A 25297-nucleotide genomic window follows, 5' to 3' on the forward strand; every position below is an offset into this window, starting at 1 on the left:
TTAATTAATTTATTTATTTTTGAGGGAAGTCTGGCTTTGTAGCCCAGACTGGAGTGCAGTGGCGTGATCTCCGCTCAGTGCAACCTCCGCCTCCCAGGTTCAAGCGATTCTCCTGCCTCAGCCTCCAGAGTAGCTGGGATTACAGGTGCGCCCGGCTAATTTTTTGTATTTTAATAGAGATGGGATTTCACCATGCTGGTCAGGCTGTTCTTGAACTCCCGACCTCAGGTAGTCCACCCGCCTCGGCCTCCCCAAGTGCTAGTTTTACAAGTGTAAGCCACAGTGCCCAGCCTACATAATCTTTCAGAAAAAGAAGCAAATGGAATTCTCCCCAACTCACTGTGAATTTAGTATAGGCTTAAAACCAAACCAGACATAAATAGTACAAGGAGGCAAAAGTATAGACTAACTTCTTATGGACATATATGCAAAAATGCTCAATAAAATATTAGCAAATAATCCAGCAATGGATTAAACATGTATCACGACCAAGTTGGGGTTTTCCTAGGAAACTAAGATGATGTAATAAAAGAAAAAACTATTAAAATAGTACAAACTATCAAAGGAAAATACCTGTAGGATCATTGCAACGGGTTCATTTGCGACATAATACAATTTTTTTCTTTTTTTCTTTTTTTTTTTAAAGTCTTTTTGGCTGTAAGTTTATTCAATGCAAAATAATCCTCTCCAATTTTACTGAGGTGGCTGACGGCGTCCACGACCAAATCCACCTCTAAACTGGAATTCAGTTGCTGATCCAGCCCCAGCCTCGGCTTTCTTGTCGGCACCAGGGGGCACAGCACTCCCTCTGTAGGTATCTCTGTCAGCTTCCCCTCTTGTGAGTCTTGCAGGTCGCTCACCCTCCAGAACTTTAGACCCAGGCCTGCCAGTCCCTGGACGGCTGCGGCGTAGGGTGGGAGGCACAATCTCCAGGGGCAGATGAAGGTAATCACGGAGATACTGGATACCCTCATTGGTAAGGTACCAGTAGAAATGTCTCCAGGCAAACTGTTCCTTCACGTAGTAGCCTCGGGACCACATGACGTGAAGGTTGGGCACATTCTTTTTTTTTTTTTTTTTGAGCCGAGTCTCACTCTGTCTCCCAGACTGGAGTGCAGGGGCGCGATCTCAGCTCACTGCAACCTCCGCCCCCTGGGTTCAAGCAATTCTCCTGCTCGGCCTCCCGACTAGCTGGGATTACTGGTGTCTGCCACTGCGCCCGGCTAATATTTTTGTATTTTTAGTAGACACAGGGTTTCACCATCTTGGCCAGGCTGGTCTTGAACTCCTGACCTCGTGATCCGCCCGCCTCGGCCTCCCAAAGTGCTGGGATTACAGGCGTGAGCCACCGCACCCGGCCGGGCACATTCTTGTCTGCCAGCTCCAGGTGCTTAGGCATGTGGACATCCTTCTTGACCACCGTGACTTCCTCTTTAAAAAGGAGTTCATAAATGGCAATCCGGTTCTTCTTAGGCATCAGCGTTCTGGGGAGGAGCAGCCACCAAGGCGGCAGGGTGGCCCGGATGGGGGCCGATGGAACTCGAACTCCACCAGAATTTGTTTAATATTATATATATACATACATATATATGTATATATGTGTGTGTGTGTGTGTGTGTATATATATATATATATATATGTTGCTCGCTTATTTTTTTGTCTATTCCCTTATGTACCGGGAGTGCCAGGGGGACAGGGCTTTGTGTTTTCCTCACCACTGTCGGGCTCATGCATAGCACAGTCCTTGGCACAACTGTAAACACGTTGAGGAGAACCTCTGGGACTAGCGGACTCTGAGCATCATTCCGCTGGGCCCAGTGGGGCCTCTGAAGGGATCCGCCTTGCCAGGCTCCAGCCCAAGACCTGACGCATGCGCACCGGCTCGCCGGCTACTTTTTTTCTTGACCGGCCAAGTTGCAGGGCGCCTGCGCGACGCAGTGCCGAGACGGACGCGAGCCGGAGATGGGGTAAGGGGAGGGGGTGGTGGTGGGGGACAGCGGCGCCTGCGCAGTGAAGGAATGTAGGCGGGGCCTCCATAGCGCCTGCGCAGACGGCCGCAGCCCTGCTGGGCCCGAAGGGGCTGGCCAAGGGCGGGGGCCGCGAGGGAGGCAGGGCGGGCCCGGTAAGCGGCGCCGCGGGGTTGGCTGTTTCCCTGAGGCCGGACTCAACGGGTCTCGGCTGAGCCACCGGGTGAACTCACCGCCGAGCCCCAACCAGGAGATTGCGAGGGAGCGATGCGGTGCCGCGCGGTAAGAGTTACGGCCGGGTTCCCGCAGTGTTCGCTGGCGGGTTGGTTTATCGCCTCAGCGCCGCCCGCGCGACCGCGCCCGGACGTCCGCGCAGACCCCGGGAGGCCCAGCGCCTGCGCCGTCCCTGCTCCTGGGCCCCTCCAGAGTGTCCCGCGCCTGCGCCTTTCCCTTCCCGCGCGGTCCTCGTTCTGGGCTTCGGGGCTCCTGGGACAACCCGCAGGCTTCGCGGCCGAGACCCACAGGCCTGCGTCCCTTGGTGTTGGGGTTCAGCTGGTTCTGGGACCCCGCTTACGGCTTATCTGTGTGCAGACAGGCCGGGTGCGAGCCTCGTGCTTGCCTTTCCGGCGTTCCGGGAGAGGCTGGGGCTGCCGCCCCGTCGCCCGGGTCCCTTGCCTGTGGCGGGGACAGCGTTGTTCAGTGGCCCGGAGGGCGCCGCGCGGAGGAGCAGGGGCCACGGGCGGCGGACCCCAGGCCTGCTGCTGGTGCTGCTTCTGCTGTGGCCGGCGCCCCAGGCCGACGGAACGTCCTTTCTTCTTGAGACGTGGTTAGTTGCATCAGGTTGGATGTGAATAATCCGGTACCTGTCTGAGGAAATTTTGCGTTTCCAGGAATTTGGTAATTGTATTACCTTAAGTAGTTAAGTCTAAGACATGATAGTCACGGCACGCTGGGCAAGCTGCCCTGGAGATGACGAAAAGAAATCAGTTTCCAGTAGTTTTAGCCCATTTACAGAACACGCAAAAATTCTATCATCATTCAAATGCAGGGAACCTTGATTTGTTGATATCGTTGATCATTTGTCCGAAATACCGGAAGGGCGAGGAAAAGATTCCCGTGAATACAGCCCAGGTGATTTCAGGGAACAGCGTTTTCTTTTGTCAAAAGAGCTTCTTAAGCCATTGATAATATTTCCCAAGCTTATAACAGATACAAGCCTTTAAAAAATGACATTTGCTGTCAGTCAGTAGGACACATCTTAAAATGAAATCAGAGCTGTAGGCTTTGTAGACAACAGCAGTCATTTCTGGTGGCTTCGGGGAGTGGAGCGGGACTGCAGTTTTGCCAATGTAGGTGATACCAAAGGGACTATAGTAATTTTTTCTTCGTAATTAAAAACCAGGCCAGGCACGGTGCCTCGTGCCTGTAATCCCAGCACTTTGGGAGGCCGGGGCGGGCGGATCACCTGAAGTCAGGAGTTCAAGACCAGCCTGACCAACATGGTGAAATCCTGTCTCTACTAAAAATACAAAAAGCGCGCGCCTGTAATCCCAGCTACTCAGGAGGGTGAGGCAGGAGAATCGCTTGAACCCGGGAGGCGGAGGTTGCAGTGAGCCGAGTTCGCGCCACTGTACTCCAGCCTGGGCGACAGAGCGAGGCTCAGTCTCAAAAAAACAAAAACCAGACATAATAAGGCCGAGCGCCCTGGCTGATGCCTGTAATCTCAGTAGTTTGGGAGGCCGAGGCGGGCGGATCACCTGAGGTCAGGAGTTTGATACCAGCCTAGCCAACATGGCGAAACCCTGTCTGTACAAAAAATATAAAAATTAGCCCCGGGCTTGGTGGCACAGGCTTGTGATCGCAGCGGCTTGGGAGGCCGAGGCAGGAGAATTGCTTAGGAGGCGGAGGGTGCAGTGAACCGAGGTCTCGCCACTGCTGTCCTGGGCCTGGGCCACAGAATGAGACTCTGTCTCAAAAAAACAAACAAACAAAAAACAGCCATTACAATATACAAGTATGTCATAAAATAACCAAACCAATATAGAAGGGTATATAGTGAAAGGAGAAGTATTGTTGTGGGTGAAGTTGTTTCTATGAATAAATGGCTGATCCAGTATTTTTTTCCTCCCTAAAAACACCTTTTCTCCTTTGATTTAGTGTACACCACACAGAGTCGCTTAGCCGACTCAGTGTGGCTTTGTAGATAGCTGGAGTATGCTTCCTAATGGTTGCAGGTGTGTAGGGGTTTTTCTTGACATTTTCAGTAAGAAAGTGAATGTTGTGCCATAGGAAAGCTTTATCACTGGTGCCCGTTGGTAGCCAACCAAATAACATGAGTGTCAAGTACAGTATCTAGTGAGTGGAGAATAAGTGTAATAATTACAATTACAGTTGTAGTTAAAGCGAAGTTTGTATCAAAATTTCTGTTTCAAAGGTGAACTTTTAGGGGGTGTATCTGCGGTGTTTCCTCCTCAGATGCGATTTCTCTGAAGCAGTGGTTCTCTATAACTGACTTGACACACAGTGCATCTGATATTTCATATGACTTAAGTGATAGTATCAAAATTGCTATCGTATACATATTTAAATCACATGACTAACCTGTGTGTGTTATTACGCAAACTGCTCAGCTCAGTAAGGGAACAGAAATAAGAAAAAAAGGACAATATTGGGAGTCTTTTATACAATTCAGTTTATTCGATTGTAGGACTATCCTTTCTTTAAAAAAGTTCTGCTTTCTTGGTGTTAAAATAAAGCGTCTTTTATGAAATGATGGTGATAGTAAATGGTGATATATGGTAAACGTAAATAGTAAATACAAGGGTAGTTATTGTGATTTTTAAAAATAAAGAGAGCCGAGAATCTCTTGTTTTGCTGCTGCTGTTAGGGAGTTGAGGAAAAAGTTCCCGGGGCTTTTGCTGTTAAGAAGATTCAAATATAGAATATTTCTTAAGAGTGAATATGAGTTTATTTCAAGGTCATTTGTCACAGTCTACTGAGAAATCCACTGAGAAAGCTGTTAAATTTGCCTGGCATTAAAGATGTTCCTATTCTGATCATTGTTAAATCTTTTCTTATTAGATATAAAATGTCAGGAGATATTTTGTTTTGAGACAGAGTTTCGCTCTTGTTGCCCAAGCTGGAGTCTGTTGGCATGATCTCGGCTCACCGCAACCTCCGCCTCCCGGATTCAAGCGATTCTCCTGCCTCCGCCTCCCAAGTAGCTGGGATTACAGGCATGTGCCACCACCCCTGGCTGATTTTGTATTTGTAGTAGAGACAGGGTTTCTCCATGTTGGTCAGGCTGGTCTGGAACTCCCGACCTCAGGTGATCCGCCTGCCTTGGCCTCCCAAAGTGCTGGGATCACAGGCACTGGCCACCTCACCCAGCCCCAGGAGATTTTTTTGTGTTGTGGTGTGCCAACAAAATAAGCCTAGGCAGGGAAATTCTTTCTGGTGATTGGAATTGTTAGTACTGAATAGACTAGCTGCGAGGTAAAGAACCTCCTTCTGTCAGCTCAGAAATCATTGTGACCTCGGTCTTTTGCTGTGAAATAACATGACCATTAAGAAAGTAGCCTTAAACAATGTATTTTGGGTATGTTGAGGGGGAGGGACAATTATGATCTGTTCCAAAGTGAACATAACAGATGATCCCTGTGTCTGTGAAGCCTTTAAAATTTATAGTGTTCTTCTTCTGTTAATCTCAAATAAGATTTAGAGTTATTGTGACATACTCTTAAAACCTGCAGTGTATCAAAAGGCTCATTTTTAAAGCATCTTGAAATGAAATTAATAATGTCATATCTACTTCTTCAGAATAGTAGTTTTTACATTCTGAAGACTGACTGACTGCCCTCAGCCACTTCTGAGTTTTCTATTTTCAAAGAATAATTTGGTAATTCCATAAAGGAAATCTGTAAATAAGAGAAGAGAGTGAATATCTTTTAACAGTGTTTTTCCTGATCTTTTCCAACATCTTCATTGTGGTTCTGTCCTTTATTTTTTGGTTAAATCCAGAGGTTTACTTCTTCCCGTATCTTTCCAAACTATTAATCTGTTCACAATCACTCTCCCATTTAAACCCTTCAACAGCCCCACTACCTTCATAATAAGGTCTCCTTAGCTTGGTATCCAGAACACTTCAATACTGCGCTTTGACCCCTGTTCTCCTACGCCACCTCTGTTTAGGTGCTTCACTGAGCTGCACCGAACAGCTCTTGGCCCCTTGAAACCTCTGCAGTCTCCTTGTCTCCCTCTGCTGGAATATTCTTCTCTCACTTCATCTGATCATTGCTTTCAAAACTCAGCTCATTTTCTTATTTCCTTGCCCTTTTCATGTCCCTTGTTTTCCTCCGATTAAATTAATGTTCCAAACTCAAAAGAAAAACAACTCAGCTCAGGCATCACCTTGCCTGGAAGGCTTCCCTAGTCCTCCTGCCTCCTGCAGACTTATCTGGCACCCTGTGCATTTGGGATTTGGCACACTATGTCTCGTCTGCGGCCTCCACTGGATGATGAGACAGTAAGTGTGTGGCTTGACTGAAAGTTGTTGACTCTGCTGGGGTGCTGGTACAGTGCTGGGCACGGTAGCGTTACAGAGGAAGTGAGCCACTTAGTTTTTGCCCTTAGGAGCTTTTATTCTAGTTGCACTTGACCCTGCCAGCTGTGAGACACCTCCCAGTAGAGCATACCGACTTTCAAAGTCTTTTTAATTGTATCTTAGTGTCTGATTCCAGTTTTATTTCTTGAAGGAGGGGAGTGTCTCTAATGTCTTATTTTGGCACCCAGAGACCAGGTAGGCATCATTTTTGTCCCAAATTGTGGAAGGAATGTACATTTGGCACAGATTACTTCCCTTCTTTCTCTTGTACACCTTTCACCTTTTTTTTTTTTTTTTTGAGTTTGATGTGTTTGGACAGTAAGGGTTTAAGAGATTAAGATTAAATTTCAACTTTGTTGTGCATATAGCCTAAGGAAAACAAAAAGTTAAAGAGGAAAAATGCATTGTCTCTAAAAGGAAGACTCATTATTCAACTTTTTTTATTTTTAATTGTTTTCAGAGACTGGGTCTCACCCTATCACCCAGGCTGGAGTGGTGATCACAGCTCACCGTAGCCTTGAACTCTTGGGTTTAAGAGTTCCTCTTGCCTTAGTCTTCTCACTAGCTGAGACTGCAGGCCCGCGCTAGCACACCTGGCTAATTTTACAAAAATTGTTTTGGAGAGATGTGGTCTTGCCATCTTGCCTAGGCTGGTGTGGAACTCCTGGGTTCAAGCAAACCTCCCGCCTTGGCCACCCTAAGTGTTGGGATTACAGGCGTGCCCCATTGTGCCCAGCCTAAACTTTTTTTAATGCTGAGCTGTACACAAAAGAAAGTAAAGGTCTTGGTCAAGCCTAGGAAAGAAGTATGCAAAGAAACTGGTGGCAGGCTGGATGTGGGCATATTTCAGGGCTTTGGGAGGTGAAGAGGAGAGGATTGCTTGAGGCTGAGAGTTTGAGACCAGCCTGGGCAACATAACGAGACCCTGTCTGTACAAATAAACATTTTATAATTAGCCAGGTGTATGTGCCCTAGAACTTAAAGTATAATAAAAAAATAAAATAAAATCAGCCAGGTGTGGTGGTGCGCACCTGTAGTCTCAGCTACTTGAGAGGCTGAGGCAGGGGGATCTCCTGAGTCCAGGTGTTTGAGGCTGCAGTGAGCTAGGATCACACCACTGTTCTCCAGCCTGGGCTACAAAGCGAGACTCTGTCTCTAAAGAAAAACATACTGGTGGCATTGTCAAGATTTGTCAAGAAATAGCCCTTATACTGGGCCCAGTGTTGCGCACCTGTAGTGCCAGCTTTTCAGGAGGCTGAAGTGGGAGAATCTCTTGAGCCTAGGAGTTTGAGTTCAGCTTGGGCAGCATTGCAAGAGCCCAGTCTCAAAAATATTAGGTCAATAAGATTTATTTTAATTAAGCAAGAAAAAGAAGTATCTGCTAAAATTTAAAGCTATTCTTATTCTTTCTCTGTCTCTTCTAGTGTTCTTGGGGAAGATCCCGACTAAGCCATTTTCCAGTGGCACCTCTTCCACCATGAGTTCCTGAGGCAGTCTGATGGGGCTACTTTATTCCAGAACAATCACAGTGAGACCTTTTCTCCCGATAAATGCTGCTTTTCTCTGCTTAATATATTCTCTTGCTTACAAAACACTGGTGTCTCCTTATCATGGTTTGGTTCTACCCCACTGGGCCCAAGAATTCTTGCCCAGGAGCAATTGAATTTTCTTCTTGCATGCTTTTTAAAACTTTGGTGGGGTAGAGCCAATTTTAAATCTTCTGATCCATTTTTTCATTGTTTTTCTCTCCCTTCTGCATTTTCTGCAGACTCCGTTGAATCCTTGCAGTTACTTAGGTTTGCTTCGTCTCCCCCATTACAAACTACTTGCTGGATTTTTCAACCCTAGTTCCCTCATTTTTATGATTTATGCTCATTTCTTTGTACACTTAGTCTTGCTCCATCTCCTAACTCATGGCCTCTGGCCCTGGATTATTGTTTCAGTCTTTTATTTTTCGTCTTCTTCTACCTCAACACTTACCTTCCTCTCCCAGTCTGTACCCTATCACCAAGGTTGTCATTAACCTTTCATATTATTCCTCATTATCCATGTATTCATTTGCAAATAAGCATATGTTAACAAAATAACAGGTTTATGGAGATAAAATTCACATACTTTAAAGTTCAGGCTTTTAAAATGTACCTTTCAAGTGGTTTTTGGTATATTCACAAAGTTATGCATTGATCACCACTATCTGATTCCATAATATGTTCAGTACCTCAAAAAGAAGTCTGTACTCATTAGTAGTCATTTCACATTCACCACTCCCTCTGGCTCTGGGCAGTCACTGATCTTTGTGTCTCTATGGATTTGCCTATTCTAGGTATTTTATGTAAATGGAATCATACAACATGTGACCTTTTGTTTGGCTTTTTTCATTTAGCAAAATGTTATCAAGGTGTATCCCTGTTGTAGCATGTATTAGCACTTCATTTCTTATATGTCTGAATGATAGTTCATACCTTATTTGTTCATCAGTTGATGAACATTTGCGTTTGTGCCACTTTGGGCTATCGTGAATAATGCTACTGTGAACAAGTGTGTACAAGTTCCTCTGCAAATTTTTGTGTGGACATAACCCTTTCAGTTATCTTAGGTATATATGTAGGAGTTGAATCGCTGGGTCGTGTAGTAGCTATGTTAAACATTTTGAGAAACTGCTAAAATGTTTTCCAGAGCTCTACCATTTTACATTCTGTGTATGAGGATTCCACGTTCTCCACTTCCTCACCAGTGTATGGATTTTGGGGTGTACTTTTTAAAAAATGGGATTAGGCTGGGCACAGTGGGTCACACCTGTAATCCCAACACTTTGGGAAGCTGAGGTGGGAGGATCACTTGAGCCCAGTAGTTTGAGACCAGCCTGGGCAACATAGGGAGACCCTGTCTCTACAAAAAATAATTTAAAATAAATTAGCTGGGCGTTGTGGCACACACCTATAGTCCCAGCTACATGGGAGGCTGAGGTGGAAGGATTCCCTGAGCCCAGCAGTTTGAGGTTGCAGTGAGCCATGATGGCAGCACTATACTGTAGCCTGGGCGTCAGAGCAAGCCTCTGTTTCAGGGAAGAAAAAAAAGTGAGATCATATTTTTGACACTTTTCTTCTTGTTTTCTTAGCTTCATACTTCTGGAAATTCCATTAAATTAGCTGCTACCACTCTAACTCACTGTGTTTCATGGCTTCATAGTAATATTGCATAATATAAATATACCATTCATTCGTCAAAGTTAGCAGATATTGACTGTTAGGTGCCAGGCACTGCTCTTAAGTATTGAACAAAAACACACAACAACTTTTGCATTCTTTAGAGTTTATTTTCCAATGGAGGGGGTGGAGGGAGGTAAGAATTTAGGAAATAAATCAATTACATATATAGCATAGGGTTTCACCAGTGAGTGCAGCTTGAGTCATTGGCGGCTTTCTTAGTAGTATAAATACAGTACTAAAGACGAAATTACTCTAAATGGTGTTATTTAAATTACTGTAATAGGTATTACTATTACTCACTTTGCAGGTGAAAGTGGAAACAGCATCATAAAATGAAAAATAGAAAACAGCTGGTTAATGTGGATCTGGAGTTTTTCTAGGACGTAAACTGATGAGCTAGAAAAGTAAATATGTGAGTCCTTGGTAGCAAAGTTTGTACATCTATAAATTTTATCCAAATCCTCTTAATCTGGTGATGAATACACTCTTCACAAAAGGATGAGGGAGGTATATGTGTATGTGTTGAAGGTTCTGAAGGATGCAACTGAGAGTACTTGGGGGACATGGCAAAACTTCCAGGCCCATTCAAGAGTCTTGTTTTCTCAGACATAAAAGTCTGAGCTTTTATGTATTTATTATATTGCCCTATTAATTATTGAGATTGTGCCTTACAGTAAAACCTGCTTTAAATTGTTGACGCTATAATTTAAAATAATCTGGGTCTCCTAGAGTGGTTAAGCCTGGAAGAAAAGGTTGTCCTTCCTGCCAGGGCAGATTGTATATAGATATGCAACCTGGTTGTGCCTGTGCTAACCCCTACTCTGTTGGGCCTAGAAGTATGCAGTTAAACGTTTCTGTTCTGATTTTTTAAAAAATGTTTGACTTTGTTTACTTTTATTTTAATTTAGAGACAAGGTTTCACTATTTTGTACAGGCTGGTCTCGAATTCCTGGGCTCAAGTGATCCCCTTGCCTCAGCCTCCCAAATGCCGGGATTACAGGCATGAGCCACTGCACCTGGCCTTAACTTTGAAATGAAGTTAGAAATGTACATTTTATTATTATTTTTTTTATTATTTTAGAAACAGGTCTTGCTCTGTTGCCCAGGTTGGAGGGCAGCAATGGTGCAATCACAGCTCACTGCAGCCTCCACCTCCTGGGCTCAAGTGATTTTCCTGCCTCAGCATCCTGAGTAGTTAGGACTACAGGTACTCGTCACCACAGCTAATTTTTATTTCTGTAGAGACAGGGTCTCACTATGTTGCCCAAACTGATCTCGCACTCCTGGGCTCGAGTGATTCTCCTGTCTCAGTCTCCTAAAGTGCTAGGATTATATGTGTAAGCCACTGTGCCCAGCCTAGAAATGCACGTTTTAGACACACATTTACTCAACTTTCCTCTTGCCTGCCCAGGACTATCCAACTGTATTTTTGTGCCTCAGAGTCCTTTCACATGTTCTGCTTTTACTGGGAACTCGTAGGCAGTAAGATCAAATGCTGACCTTTGAGGCATCTACGCACTTCCAAAACCTGCTTCCTCTCTCATTTGCCACTTTATTTATTTATGTTTTGAGATGGAGTCTCACTCTGTTGCCCAAGCTGGAGTGCAGTGACACGATCTCAGCTCACTGCAGGCTCCGCCTCCTAGGTTCAAGTGATTCACCTGCCTCAGCCTCCTGAGTAGCTAGGATCACAGGCAAGCGCCACCACACCCAGCTAGTAGAGATGGGGGTTTCACCATGTTGACCAGGCTGGTTTCGAACTCCTAACTGTGGCCTCCCAAAGTGCTGAGATTACAGGCCAGAGCCACCATGACCATCCTCATTTGCCACTTTAAATTTTAGGAGATGAAAATATTAAGTATCCCCAAAAGCTCAGAGTTTCCTATTTGGGACTTCAGTTACAGAGATTCATTTTTTTGTTTCCAGGCTGGGCGCACTGGCTCACACCTGTAATGCCAGCACTTTGGGAGGCCAAGGAGGGAGGATTGCTTGAGCCCAGGAGTTCAAGACCATCTCGGGCAACATAGCGAGACCTTGTCTCTACTGAAAATAAAATAAAAAAAAAATTAGGCATGGTGGCGCTCCCCTAACTAGTCAAGTGATTACACTTTTGTTTTATTGTTTTTTTTAGAGACAGGATCTCCCTCTGTCACCCAGGCTGGAGTGTGGTGCCGCAGTCACAGCTCACTGCAGCCTCGAACTTGTGGGCTCAAGTGATCCTGCCTCAGCCTTCTGAGTAGCTGGGACTACAGACACACTCCACCATGCCTGGGTCATTGTTTTAGTTTTGTAGAGATGAGGTCTCCTTGTGTTGCCCGAAATGGTCTTGAACTCCTCGCCTCAAGCAATCCTCCCACCTTGGCCTCCCAAAGTGCTGGGAGTATAGGTATGAACCACCATGCCCGGCCTCATGTGACTAGTCCTACAGAGGCCCTCGATGGCCTGGAATGATTGATTCCAGGACCCCGTCTTCTCATCCCAAAGCACCAAACCCTACTGACAAGGAAAGGACCCCCATTTCAGAACTTCCATGGCCACCCCCCCAACCCTGGGATTGGCAACTTTGCAACCTGGGCTTCCCCAATAATCAGATTTACGGTAAGACCCCAAAGAGGTCCAGGCACTTCTAAAACAAGTTATACAGAGAATCCAAACCCAAATCCTCAAGATGTGAGCCCACATCACATCCCCCAAAATAGAGCACCCGTGACCACTCCAGCCTTGCTAGGGACACAGCATACTCCTTGACCCTCGCCACTACAGAGGACAATTGCTCTCACAAACTTGGGGGTCCACTGGTTCCCACGCACTAAGCAAACTTTTATGGCCTTCATTGACACTGTTTCCCAGAGACCCCACTAAATTTAAGGAGGAACTCTCTCTGTTCCCTGGGCATAGATTGAAGGCAAACAAGTCCACCTTAGCCTGATCACTGGTGCAATAGCTTTGCAGAATATTCCAGTGGTCTCAGGTTCCTGGTTTCTGCTCTTGAATTTCCATCACTGGGACGGATGCTCCAATTGGAATAAAACCCACACTTTGTCCCTTACTGTTGGTCTTGGCAGACGAGACCCTGAGGACCTGCCCAAGCCATTAAAATCATTAATATGACCCAAAATAAATTAAAACAGGGACTTCAAGGATCGAGTGAAGGGGTGACTGTCCCCTCTGTTTCTCCATTTAACAGCCCGATTTGACGTGTTCTTCAAATGGAAAAGAACAAATGGCATCTCATGGTCGATGCTGAAACCTTAACCCAGGGGGCCATGGGGGGCCTCAGTCCCTGCAGGCTGAAAGGATGGAGCCCATTCAGTCTTTTGCTGGCCAATATTTTGCTATTTTTGCTTCCTTGCAGTGTTCCACAGTACCTAATTCAACAGCCTCTCAGCCTCTACTCCCATTCTGTTTATTGTGGTAAAATATATAACAAAATTTACCGTTTTAACCTTTTTCTTTCTTTTCTTTTTTGAAACAGGGTCTCACTATGTCACCCAGGCTGGAGTACAGTGGCGCCATCGCAGATCACTGCAGCCTCAACCTCCTGGGTTCAAGTGATCCTCCCACCTCAGCCTCCTGAGTAATTAGGATTGCAGGCTTAAGCCACCATGCCCAGCCTACTTTAATCAACAAAAAGCATTTTTAAAGTGGAAGATTTTATTTTTGTGTGGGTTTTTCTTTAGACAGAGTTTCACTCTTGCTGCCCAGGCTGGAGTGCAATGGTGTGATCTCGGCTCACTGCAACCTCCGCCTCCCGGGTCCTGGTTCAAGCAGTTCTCCTGCCTCAGCCTCCTGAGTAGCTGAGATTACAGGCACGTGCCACCACACTCAGCTAATTTTTGTGTTTTTAGTAGAGATGGGGTTTCACCATGTTGGCCAGGCTGGTCTCGAACTCCTGACCTCGTGATGTGCCCACCTCGGCCTCCCAAAGTGCTGGGATTACAGGCGTGAGCCACCGCGCCTGGCGTGTGGGGTTTTTGAGATGGAGTCTCACTCTGTCACTCACGCTGGAGTGCAGTGGTGCGATCTTGGCTCACTGCAACCTTGGCCTCCTTGGCTCAAGTGATCTTCCCACCCCAGCCTCCAGAGTAGCTGGGACCACAGGGGCGTGCCACCATGCCCAGCTACTTTTGTTATTTTTTGTAGAGACGGGGTTTCGCCATGTTAGCCAGGCTGGCGTCAAACTCCTGATGAGTTCGAGGGATCTGTCCGCCTTGGCTTCCCAAAGTACTGGGATTACAGGCGTGAGCCACAGCATCCTACTTGAAAAACTATTTTAAATAACTGTTCCAGCCCTGACGTGGTGGCTCATGCCTCTAATCCCAACACTTTGGGAGACTGAGGCGGATGGATTGCCTGAGCTCAGGAGCTTGAGACCAGCCTGGGCAACATGGAGAAACCCCATCTGTACTAAAAATACAAAATTAGCCAGGCATGGTGTTGTGTGCCTGTAATCTCAGCTACTGAGGAGACTGAGGCGGGAGGATGGCTTCAACCCGGGAGTCGAGGCTGTAGTGAGCCGTGATTGTGCCACTGCACTCCAGCCTGGGGAACAGAGCAAGACCCTGTCTCAAACAAACAAAAACCTGATTCAGTAATTACAAAGTAGTTTGTATCAGACAAACTCTCTTGCCAATAAAAATTCAAAACTTGCACAGAGAAATAGACCTCAGGAAGAAAGCAGTAGTCTTCATGGGCTGATGACACAGAGGTTAGAGTTTGGGGCCTCCAGAGTGTTTCTAAGTTGAAAGGCAAAATCCAGGAACAGAGACAGGCAAATCGGGGTAAGCCTCAGATTTTGCATAAAAATTTCTTTCCAATCCTTGGATGCCTCCTAATGGTATAAGACTCCAGGAAAGGCCAGGCACTATGGCTCACACCTGTAATCCCAGCACTTTGGGAGGCCGAGGTGGGCATTCAAAATCCTTGCTCTTTCTGAAGTAGACTAGGGGCTTCCCCGAGGGGCAGTCTCACCTCACCCTGAGACCTTTGCATGCCTTGTGGGTAGAAATATTTGATGAGTCCTCTAGGGGCCCTTGGGACCTTGGGCTATGAGGACCAGGAGCATTAGAGGACTGTGCCCCTTCTCCCCACTATAGATTGAAGTAAAGCCCTTGGTGAAGTTCACCAGTAGGGAGTTCAGCTTGAAGAGGATGCCGTCCCGAAAACAGACAGGGGTCTTCGGAGTCAAGATTGCAGTGGTCACCAAGTGAGTGCAGAGGGACTTGGGCTCACGCACTGAGGGTGCCTGTCCCTTCAGCTGTTTCTGCAGAAAAGAGCATGTGTGGGTCTCTCCTCTCTGTGCGTGGCCGCTGCACGGTGAGGTCAGGCCCCAGAGAACACTTGGTATGTTCAGCTACCTCCTGTGTTTCCTCCAAACCAGCTCAGGAATGTCTTTGCTGCCTTGCTTGGAAGCAGTAGGCTGGCTCCAGGAACTGCCCAAATGCAGGGTTTTCTGCCCTTGCTTGGAATTTGTGACGGTCCCAGGTTCCTGTTGAATGGTTGTAACTAACCCCTGCCCTTTTGTCAGGAGTCAGTTGCCAAGAGAAGCCTGTTTGTTGTTTTGAGAGCAGTTCTTGCAGACACAGATCACTTCCTTAGAGAATTCATTTGCTTCCCCAGGATGGAATCTGGCTGGGCCCCGGACCTTGCTGGTCACGTGGGCCAGGGCCTCCATCAGTCATACCCTGGACTCCTTTCTGTGTCTAAACACCACTCCCCACCCCCAACTGCATGGCAGCCACTTGGTAGCACTCTGGGAGGGCTCTGGGCATGAGCATCGAGGACTCCATCAGCAGCCCCTCCAAATAACCACGGCTAATGAGGGTGGCTTGAGAAGCTGCTTTGATGTGCTGCTAAATCCAGTTGCAAAACAGAACTAAAGGCCTCTGCACAGCACTGTGTTCTGACTTTGAAGTATTCTTACTCTAGTGTCCTGTGTGGAGGTATTGGAATTGTTCATTGCTAAGACTCAGAGGAGAAATGCACTTAGCATCGCAGGACTTGGGGCACTGGTGCTGAGGCAACCCTTTATTCGTGGGATGTTTATTTAGGCCTGGGCCCGGGGCAGGGGTCAGGGGATTCTCCTCTCACACACCACGTGGATGGCAGCACCAACACCGGGCCTGATCTCCCAGCTGGGAGCACAGGTTGCTAACCCCAGATCTGGAATCTTTCAGATGCCCTTGCTGTGCTGACTTGACTTAGGCCTCCTGACCATCCCACAAAGATCATGTGTGACTTGCAGAGGGTCTGGCTGCTTCAGCCTCTTAGAAAAGTCCTGAGAAAGTACTTGCAATGAGGACCGAGCTTGCAGAGGGAGGACAGGCATGCACAAGGCTCTGTGTGCAGCCCCAGACCTGGGCACCTTCGTCACCGTCCTCACCCCACCTCCGGGTGTACAGATAGGGGGCAGGTCTCCTGTGCTGTGGCCCAAGCAGGGCTGTCAGGACACTGAGAACATTCTCTCCTCCTGCAGGAGAGAGAGGTCCAAGGTGCCCTACATCGTGTGCCAGTGTGTGGAGGAGATCGAGCGCCGCGGCACGGAGGAGGTGGGCATCTATCGTGTATCCAGAGTGGCCACGGACATCCAGGCACTGAAGGCAGCTTTCGACGTCAGTGAGTGTCGGCCTCCGCAGGATGGGATGGAGGTGTGGGCGGCGGTGTCCACGATGAGATCTCAGAGCGCTCCATGGCCAGGGCATGTCACATCCTTCTCTGTGTCTTTTCTTCATTTACTGTTTTATTATTTTTAAGAAAGAGAAGACAAGAGTTGTAGAAGGAGCTTCTGTAGAGGCCAGATTTTAAACCATCCTAGCTACAGGTGCTGCTTGCTGGGGTGCACCAGGGGCTTCCTCAGGGCCTTGGCCTTCCTGCCTTGGGGGTGGACAGGAGGTGGAAGCCCAGGACTCAGTGCAGTCTGTCCACTGCCCTGCTTGAGGATGCGGAGGGCAGAAGGCACTGATGGGACCCAGCTCAGACCGGGGCTTTAACATCTCTGCCTCCATCTCACCAACCCTCAGAGGCTGTGAAAGACCTGGAGCTGCCCCAAATGCCAGGGGAGGGCACTGAGACCCCAGAGGGTCCTTGCCCAGCATCTTCAAAGCAACAGGATTTTGTGCCTGCAGACTCTTCTTTGGGGCACACACCACCCACCCTGACCAGGATCCCTAGAATGCCCAGCATCCCTGGGAGGGCTCTGTGGTAGTTTCAGCTCCCTCTGGGGGCCCAGAATGGACCTGGCCTGTGGTGAGGATGTAAACACCAGTGGCCAATTGGGTCCAAAGGAAGACACAGGTTCAAACACTGAAACCAATCAGATTCTCCCATGGCCTTCCTGCTATCAGAAGGCACTGGTGCAGGGGTGGTTGCTATGTACAGGGCAGAGCCACCCATTCCCCACGCAGGCACTGTGTCCTGCCACACTGGCCTCCTCCTGGCCATCACATGGGGCCAAGCAGGGGAGAGGAATGGGAATGCCCACGCACCCCCATCAACTCTGCAGACACAGAACCATGCACAGCTCTTGGGAGGAGTCAGATGAGCTGCTCAAAGCCCGGGAGGGTCCCGCACTATGGTCAGTGTGGCAGGGACGGTGCTTTAGCCAAGGCAGGGATGGCGGGTGACTCACTCGGGATCCTCAAGGAGGCCGCGTCATTTCCATGCTCTTTCCAGATAACAAGGATGTGTCGGTGATGACAAGCGAGATGGATGTGAACGCCATCACAGGCACGCCGAAGCTGTACTTCCGTGAGCTGCTGGAGCCCCTCTTCACTGACGAGTTCTACCCCAACTTTGCGGAGGGCATCGGTGAGCACTGGAGGCCTTGGCCTCATGGGAGACGTCTCCTCCACGTGCACTGCTGCCCTTGGAGGCTGTGAAAAGTGAGGTGTGAGAACCCGAGCTGTGCCCCCTCTGCCATGGTCGGCATTTTAACCCAACCTCAGAAAGCAGGGGACCAGAACAGAGCCTGTCCTGGAAGCCCTCGCCCATCCCCAGAGGGCTCCCGGTCCTTATTCCTCAAGGAGACCAAGAGGCTGAAATAGTCAGCACTGCCATGCTGTGGGGTCCTAAAGTCTGCTGTCCTTTCTGCAGACCAGGGCTGAAGGAGGGTGCCCAGGTGCTCTAGCCACGGGTCCTGGCCCAGTCGAACATGGGTTCGAACATGGCCTGACCCTTAGTCAACCTGGAGGCTGATGTCTAGAGTGGGCGCTGGCACGTGCAGCACCTGTAGCCTCCGCATCACCCTTAGGGCAGGTCTGCCTCTCACGCCCATGCACAGAGGACCTGCTCTCCCAGCCTCCAGGTGCCCCTGTGGTGTCCAGGACGACAAGGGGGTCTCTGCGTACTTGGTGGGGCTGGGGCCTCCCACTTCCCACCTCCTTGTGTCCCTCACTCCCCTGTTTCATTCCACGCCGAGCCTCCCCTGCCTTGGGCTCTTCTGGGGAGGGGGTGGTGGCAGGAGTTGTCCAAGGGCAGCTCTGCCCATGAGCGGCTGCTCCCGCGGCTCCTCCTGCTGCTGTTTGCCGCGTGCTGCTGACCCGTGTGAGGTAGAGAAAAGGCGTTCAGGTGGCTCATACCCCACACCAGCGCCCCTCACAGGGTCCTCACTGGGGGCCAGAGCTGTGAGACTGAGGATGACGACGAGCCTGGGCTGTGCAGGGACACAAGCCCCAGGTGCTCCATGTGACCACCTCGGGAGAGGTCTCTGGCTCGTTGTGACCCTGAGGAGTAACCCACCGCCTCCTGCAGCTCTTTCAGACCCGGTTGCAAAGGAGAGCTGCATGCTCAACCTGCTGCTGTCGCTGCCGGAGGCCAACCTGCTCCCCTTCCTTTTCCTTCTGGACCACCTGAAAAGGTAGCCCAGCTCTCCCGTGGCAGCCCAGGACTCCAGGTCCCCAGGCCGCGGGGTGCCCTTCTGCTCCCACTAGACCCCCAACACCGAGGACCTTTTCCCCTGACCCCTGTCTGCAGTCACTCACTGCCTCTTGCGACTAGTGCCACTGCCACTCCTGCCCCCGCCTCTCCTCTTTGCCACCCTCCTCCCCCTGCACTGTGGCCTTAAAAAAGAGCTCAGAGCTTTGGCCATGGCCAGCAGAGCACTAGGACCCCCTTCTTCCCTCCCAGTCACATCATAGAGGAGACTCCCTCACCAGCCCAGAGTTGGCCCCTTGTCCTGGGCCACTGAGACCCAGAAGTACCAGGGCTGGAGTCACCTTGCAGCACAGCCAGGGTCGAGGTCACTCCCTTCCTGAGGACTCCAGCATGGCCCAGCCCCTCTTCCTCTCTCCTGGTGGTGGCATTGAAACAGCACCCTCTGCTTTGGTCCTCTACACGGTGGCAGAGAAGGAGGCAGTCAATAAGATGTCCCTGTGCAACCTCGCCATGATCTTTGGCCCCACGCTGCTCCGGCCATCAGAGAAGGAGAGCAAGCTCCCTGCCAACCCCAGCCAGCCCATCACCATGACTGACAGCTGGTCCTTGGAGGTCATGTCCCAGGTATGGGAAGACAGGCTCCAGCCCTGGCAACCCTGACCTGCCAGAGGTGGCCTCTGCCTGCCCCACCCCCAGTCCTGCCCATCTTCCTACTTGCATTGTATGTGGTGTGGCCGACATTCATGGAGAGGGACTTGCCTAGGTCTGCATGGATGAGAGTGATAGTGGGGGCCCAGGCCACCTTCTGGTCCTGCTAGTGCACTTTGCTGGGGGCTTAAAACTACCTCAAGTGTTTGGGTGTGGTGGCTCATGCCTGTAATCCCAGCACTTTGGGAGGCCAAGGCAGGATACCCAATCCCAGGTGTCTGAGACCAGTCTGGGCAATGTGGCAAACTCCATCTCTAGAAAGAAATAAAAAGAAAAATTAGCCAGGCATCGTGGCACACACCTGTAATCCTAGGTATCTGGGAGGCTGACACGGGAGGATTGCTTGAGCCCAGGAGTTAGAGGCTGCAGTGACCCATGATGGAGCCGCTGTACTCCAGCCTGGGGGACAGAGCAAAGCCCTGTGCATCTCTAAAATAAACAACCCCCCCAGCCCCAAGTCATGCCTTGTCTCACTGTAAGGGGTTCATGTCGCCAGCAGGGGTTTCTAGCACCTGAGATGGACTTGGAGGCTTGGGCCCCAAAGACCTCCCACCAGCAGCTGTGAGCCTCCCTCTGAGCCACTCTCCTCTTCCCCACTCTGCCCGGGCAGGTCCAGGTGCTGCTGTACTTCCTGCAGCTGGAATCCATCCCTGCCCCAGACAGCAAGAGACAGAGTATCCTGTTCTCCACCGAAGTCTAAAGGCCCCAGTCCATCTCTAGGAGGTGAACAGACGGCCTGGAAACCTCTGGCTAATCGGGCCATCCGTAGAGCGGGAACCTTCCTGAGGTGTCCTTGGGCCACCCCCAAGTGTCGGGCCATCTGCCAAGAGACAGCGACCCGAAGCCGAAGGACAGGTGACTGGACAGATCCCGCCCAGGTCTGGGAGCCCCAGGCTGGCCTCAGACTGGTTTTTCCATGCAGCCACCTGAGGGCGCCCCCAAGCCAGTGCATCTCAGAGGCCAGGCCTGGCCCTGGGAGACAGGGTGAAGGGAGTGGTTTTTATGAACTTAACTTACAGAGTTTAAAAGATTTCTACTGGATCACGTGTCAAGATGCGCCCTCTCTGGGGAGAAGGGAACGTGACCGGATTCCCTCACTGTTGTATCTGGAATAAACGCTGCTGCTTCATCCTGTGGGGCCATGGCCTGTGTGGGTGGGGCCTCTTCCATTTCCCTGACTTAGAAACCACACTCCACTTAGAACAGGGTTGGAGAGGCTTAGTCAGCACTGGGGAGCGTTTGGACTCCATTCTTGCCTTTCTTCTTTTTCTTTCCAGAAGGATTTTTGTGCAGAAATGGGTCTTTTGTTGCCGCGTTTGTCCTCGTTGGAAGGCAGCTCCAGGAGGCCTGTGAAATGTCGGGGGACAGGACCCCCAGGGAGGGAATCCCAGGCTACATACTTCAGGGTTCATTCTCCAGGGAGAGCGACCTCGTCCCCCGCTCCTGACCGCCCTTCCGGCCCACGCTCTCCTGTTTGGCTTCCACAGGCCTGGACTTCTCTGGCTTCTCTGCCCACACACTCCCTGCCCCAAGTGTCCCTGCCCCTGCCCCTGCCCCAGCACAGGTGACTTCATTTCTGTCCTCTCAGCTCAGTGGACTCGCGCGAACTTTTGTAAAAGTCTCCACTTGGTGGTAGCAGCTTGCTGATGACTTGTTTTAAAACTTTCATCCTAAATAACCTTTTGATACTTGAATATTTTTAAGTTTTATATGTAGTTTCTAATTTTTTTTTCCTAACAGATTCAGATACCTAATAAGATGCTGGAATGTATTCCATGGACAATCCGTGTCCTGGCAGCATTTGCTCTTCCTCTAAGCGCCTGGCTTCGCTGTTCTCCGGAGTGGGTTCTGGTCTCTGGAGAACAGGATACGTGGAGGGTTAGGAAGGGGCCAGGCCTAGAGACGGAAGACTCCCTCCCAGAGCAGGTGGAGGCACAGGACCATTTGCTACCCCATCTGCCGGCACCTGCGGGGGAGCCCAGGCATTCTTTGTAAACCCTCCTGACCACCTGGCTAAAGAAAACAGAAGCATGGAGGCTGCCAAGTATTTTCAAGAAATAACCCCATGAACATTGCATCACTGTTTTAGAAAAAGGGGCTTGGGGCAGGCAGAGAAGAGAAGGGAGAGCAAACTGAGAGCCAAGTTTTCAGACGGTCCTGCAGGAGGAGAGGATGCAGCTGCCCAGAGGGAAGCAGGATCACATTTAAGGAAGTGTGTGGGGTCCCTGGATGACACCAGCACCCAGTACGGCTCTGTCTGGCGACCGCTCCCAAGGTGGGAGGAGTGGGTGCCCCTGTGTGTCAGTGGGCAGCTCCTGCTGAGCCCACAGCTCACTGGGGAGCCTGACAGCGGGGCCATGCGCCTGACACTCCTCTCTGCTTGTGGACCTGGCGAGGCAGGGAGCAGAAAACAGAGCCACTTGAAGGCTTTCTGTCTGCCTCTGTGTGCAGTGTGGATTTAGTTGTGCTTTTTTCTTGCTGGGAGAGCACAGCCACCATTTACAAGCAGTGTCACCCTCGTGGGTGGTGAGGACAGAACAGGAGCCTCTGCTCTCTGTACCTATCTGGGCCCGGTGGCTCCCCTGTCCTGGCTTCCATCTCTGTCTCAGCGACCATCCAGCCCTGCGCAGGAACACATGTTGCTTAGAAAAGCCAAATCCAGACCTTGTCTCGGTCTCCTCTGGTCTCATGATGTGCATCTGTTACCTTGAAACTGGAATCCAGTCTATCAATGTCTGTGCCAATTTTTGTTCCCTCTCCAACCTCCTTCCCCATACGACTTTTTATTTACGTAGGATGTGTGCTGTCTAATGATGGGATGACCACACTTTTCCTGTTCTAAAAGTGCTCCTCTCCCGCAGGGCCCCAGGGCTGATGGTTGTTTTGGGTCTACAGCTACGTCTTACCCGCCTCCTGGCTCAAAGCCTGTGTGGTGGCAAAGCCGGTGCGGGGCTGGGGAACGCGGCGTTCTCCAGGAGGAGGACCCGGCTCTCCTTCTGCAGTGCAGGCAAAGGCCTAGATGCCAGTGTGACCTCCCACAAGGCATGGCTTCCAGACTCCCCGACCAGAAGTGATGCTTTTTTGCCTCGGGCCCTGGGTTTGAAGCAGCCTGGCTTTCTCTCGGTAAGTGGCTGGTGTCTTAGCAGCTGCAATCTGAGCTCAGCCACCTACACACCACCGTGGGGGAATGAACTGCCGACACTTTCATTAAAAAGTTTCCTGAGACGACTTGCGTGCATGTTGATTTCATGATGAGCGCCGCTGGGAAGAAGCCCTGAGCCGGTGGGGTGGGGCTGGAAGTGGCAGGTGCAGTGATGGGGCTGGGTGCCCAGGAGGCCTCCGTGCTCAATCAGGCCACGGTGGCCAAGCCCAGGCTGCAGGGAAGGCCGGCCTGGGAGGTGTGGGTGAGCACAGGCAGGCGCCAGCTGGGCAGTGTTAGGATGCTGGAGCAGCATCTGTAACTCCGCTGAGTGGGGTAGTCTGGTTGGGGCAGGGACCGCTGTTGCTTTGGCAGAGAGAGATGATCCCCACTGGGGAGAGGCTGTTCTGACTCTGCAGGTGGGACAGGGACAGATGGCCACCAGGGTGACCCGGCTGGTCTTCCTTTGCTGTGCTGAGCCCTGGGACGTGGAGGTTTCCCGCCACACACAGCCTGGGCCCGGGTTCTTACCTGTGGCCACCTCTCTGGCACGAGCCCCTCAGTCTTGGGTGGTTTCTGCCTGGTCCGGGATTTGGTGTTGCTGCTGAGTCCAGCCTTTCCACCATCCCCGCATGGGCCTTGGGTGTTGTCAGCTGCCTCCCGCCTTGGCTTCAGTAGCTCACCCAGCTTACAGGGGAGCTGCCCTGGGCTGGAGATGGGCACGCACCCTGGGTCCTGCTTCAATGAATGCAGCTTGAGGAGACCCGGCCACATCCACTGGGCCACAGGTTGCCCTCGGCAATGCCCACATCAGCCGTCAGCCTGAGCCTCCCCAGGAGATCAAGGCTCACATGACAAAGGCTGCCCGTGGCCAGTGAGGTGGCTGAGCCCAGCCAGGACTTTTCTCGGACTCCCGGGATGTGGCTCTGCTCGTGAGAGGCCTGGTCAGCTCTCTCGGGGTGAGAGGGGCTTGTCACACGGGCCCCTGCCTGCGGTGTGACCCTTCTCAGCTTCTCTCAGCAGCCCTGCCTGCGGAGTGTCACCACTACCATGATCATTTCCCTGACACTGGAGGGTGTGGGGACGTCCTGGGTAGAGACAGGGCCCGTGGCAGCAGCAGGCTCAGGGGCGCCCTGCACTGGTGGGCTGGGGACATGGTGGAGACCACACCAAGGGCTGGACAAGGGACGAGCCTCCACCCTGGCCTCTCCGCAGGCCTCAGCAGCCCCTCCCACAGGCAGAAGGGTTCACACTGGGTTCTGTCCTCACTGCAAGAGCTACCAGTGCCACGTGCTGTTCTGCCCAATCTGGTGTCTGCAGGGCAGGAAAGGGCTGCCGCTGGCCCATTTCTGAGTGTTCAGCACCTAAAGGTGACAGCACTGTCTGTCCCTACCCTCCGGGTCCTGTTTGAAAATCAAACCCATGCTCACAGGCCGATTTTTTTTTCTTTCAGAGACAGGGTCCCACTTTGTCACCCAAGCTGGAGTGCAGTGGTGCGATTATAGCTCAATGCAGCCTCCAGTCCCCGGACTCAAGGGACCCTCCTGCCTCAGCCTGCCAAGTAGCTTGGACTATAGCTGGGTGCCATTGCACCTGTTTTATTCTTATTTTGTAGACATGGGGTCTGGCTATGTTGTCCAGGCTATTCTCAAAATTCCCGGCCTCAAGCAATCCTCCCGCCTCGGCCTCTCAAATGTTGGGATTACAGGTGTGAGGCAAGGCACCCAGCTCAGCCACAGAGCCCTATTGCATCTCTCTTACTAGGAGCAAGAGCCGACTGCCCCCTCATCCCCATTCCAGAGTGTTGGGGCTGTGTTCAGCCGAGGCCGGGCCACTGGCATGGCCCAGGGAGCGGGATCATTCACTGCTGCCCAAATCTGAGGTCATTCCACCTCGACAAGACTCCTCATCCAATCCCTTTACTTGACAGCTGGGGAAACCAATGCCACAGAGCACCCCCAGCTCACTCGGGGTCTCAGAGCTGATCCGTGAGCGAGGCTGAGATCCTGGGATCTTGTCCCCCAGCCGCCCCGCAAGCTTGCTCCCTTTCTGCTGGAAGAGATGGGGCTGGACCTCGACCGGCAGCCCTGGCCTGGACATGACTGTGCTCGTGCAGGTATTCAGGCCGAGATGCCCCGCATCATATTTTTTTCTTTTTTTTTTTGAGACGGTGTCTCACTCTTCACCCAAGCTGGAGAGCAGTGGCATGAAATCGGCTCACTGCACCCTCTGCCCCTGGTTAAAGTGATTCTTCTGCCTCAGCCTTCCAAGTAGCTGGGACTACAGGCTTGTAACAACCACGCCTGACTAATTTTTGTATTTTTACTAGAGACGGGGTTTCCCCATGTTGGCCAGGCTCGTGTCGAACTCCTGACCTCAGGTGATCCACCTGCCTTGGCCTCCCAAAGTGCTAGGATTACAGGTGTGAGCCACTGCGTCATTTAAATGTAGTGAGGGCCGGGTGCGGTGGCTCATGCCTGTAACCCAGTACTTTGAGAGGACGAGGCTGTCAGATCACCTAAGGTCAGGAGTTCGAGACCAGCCTGGCCAACGTGGTGAAACTGTGTCTCTACAAAAAAATAGAAAAAATTATCCCTGCGTGGTGGTGCGTACCTGTAGTCCCAGTTACTCAGGAGGCTGAGGCATTAGAATCGCTTAAACCTCGAGGCGGAGGCTGCAGTGAGCTGAGATGGCGCCACTGCACTCCAGCCTGGGTGACAGAGCAAAACCTTGTCTCTAAATAATTAAATAAATAAATATGGCCAAGCACGGTGCCTTAGGCCTGTAATCCCAACACTTT

The 25297-nt window shown here is 50.7% G+C and overlaps 1 protein-coding gene and 1 pseudogene across 5 annotated transcripts; one reads left to right on the forward strand and one right to left on the reverse strand.

Annotated features, from left to right (window-relative positions):
* Window positions 1-649: 649 nt before the first annotated feature.
* On the reverse strand, window positions 650-1477 carry LOC115835993 (annotated as a pseudogene).
* A 735-nt stretch (window positions 1478-2212) lies between these two features.
* LOC115835990 (breakpoint cluster region protein-like) lies at window positions 2213-20492 on the forward strand. Of its 5 annotated transcripts, XM_030815939.1 has the most exons (7): window positions 2213-2249; window positions 14876-14985; window positions 16255-16394; window positions 17451-17585; window positions 18528-18633; window positions 19112-19274; window positions 19969-20492. In XM_030815939.1, exons 1-7 carry the CDS (start codon window positions 2235-2237, stop codon window positions 20056-20058), a joined length of 759 nt encoding a protein of 252 aa, XP_030671799.1. In that variant the 5' UTR covers window positions 2213-2234; the 3' UTR covers window positions 20059-20492. The 5 variants fall into 5 exon arrangements, 1 of the variants encoding a protein (XP_030671799.1); XR_004030972.1 differs by lacking the exons at window positions 2213-2249; window positions 14876-14985; window positions 17451-17585; ... (1 more) ...; window positions 19112-19274; window positions 19969-20492 and adding exons at window positions 2389-2864; window positions 7995-8098 and having other exon boundaries at window positions 16255-16344; XR_004030973.1 differs by lacking the exons at window positions 2213-2249; window positions 14876-14985; window positions 16255-16394; ... (2 more) ...; window positions 19112-19274; window positions 19969-20492 and adding exons at window positions 2389-2864; window positions 7995-8098; window positions 13255-13294.
* Window positions 20493-25297: the final 4805 nt, after the last annotated feature.

Source organism: Nomascus leucogenys, chromosome 7b, assembly GCF_006542625.1.
Source record: "Nomascus leucogenys isolate Asia chromosome 7b, Asia_NLE_v1, whole genome shotgun sequence".
In the NCBI taxonomy this organism is placed as follows: domain Eukaryota; kingdom Metazoa; phylum Chordata; class Mammalia; order Primates; family Hylobatidae; genus Nomascus; species Nomascus leucogenys.

What these genes read in the sequence shown, in the direction of transcription:
- LOC115835990 (XM_030815939.1), top strand. An exon ending in AAGATTGCAGTGGTCACCAA is followed by an intron (nt 14,986 to 16,254) that starts GTGAGTGCAGAG and finishes CTCCTCCTGCAG; the next exon opens with GAGAGAGAGGTCCAAGGTGC. An exon ending in CCTTGGAGGTCATGTCCCAG is followed by an intron (nt 19,275 to 19,968) that starts GTATGGGAAGAC and finishes CTGCCCGGGCAG; the next exon opens with GTCCAGGTGCTGCTGTACTT.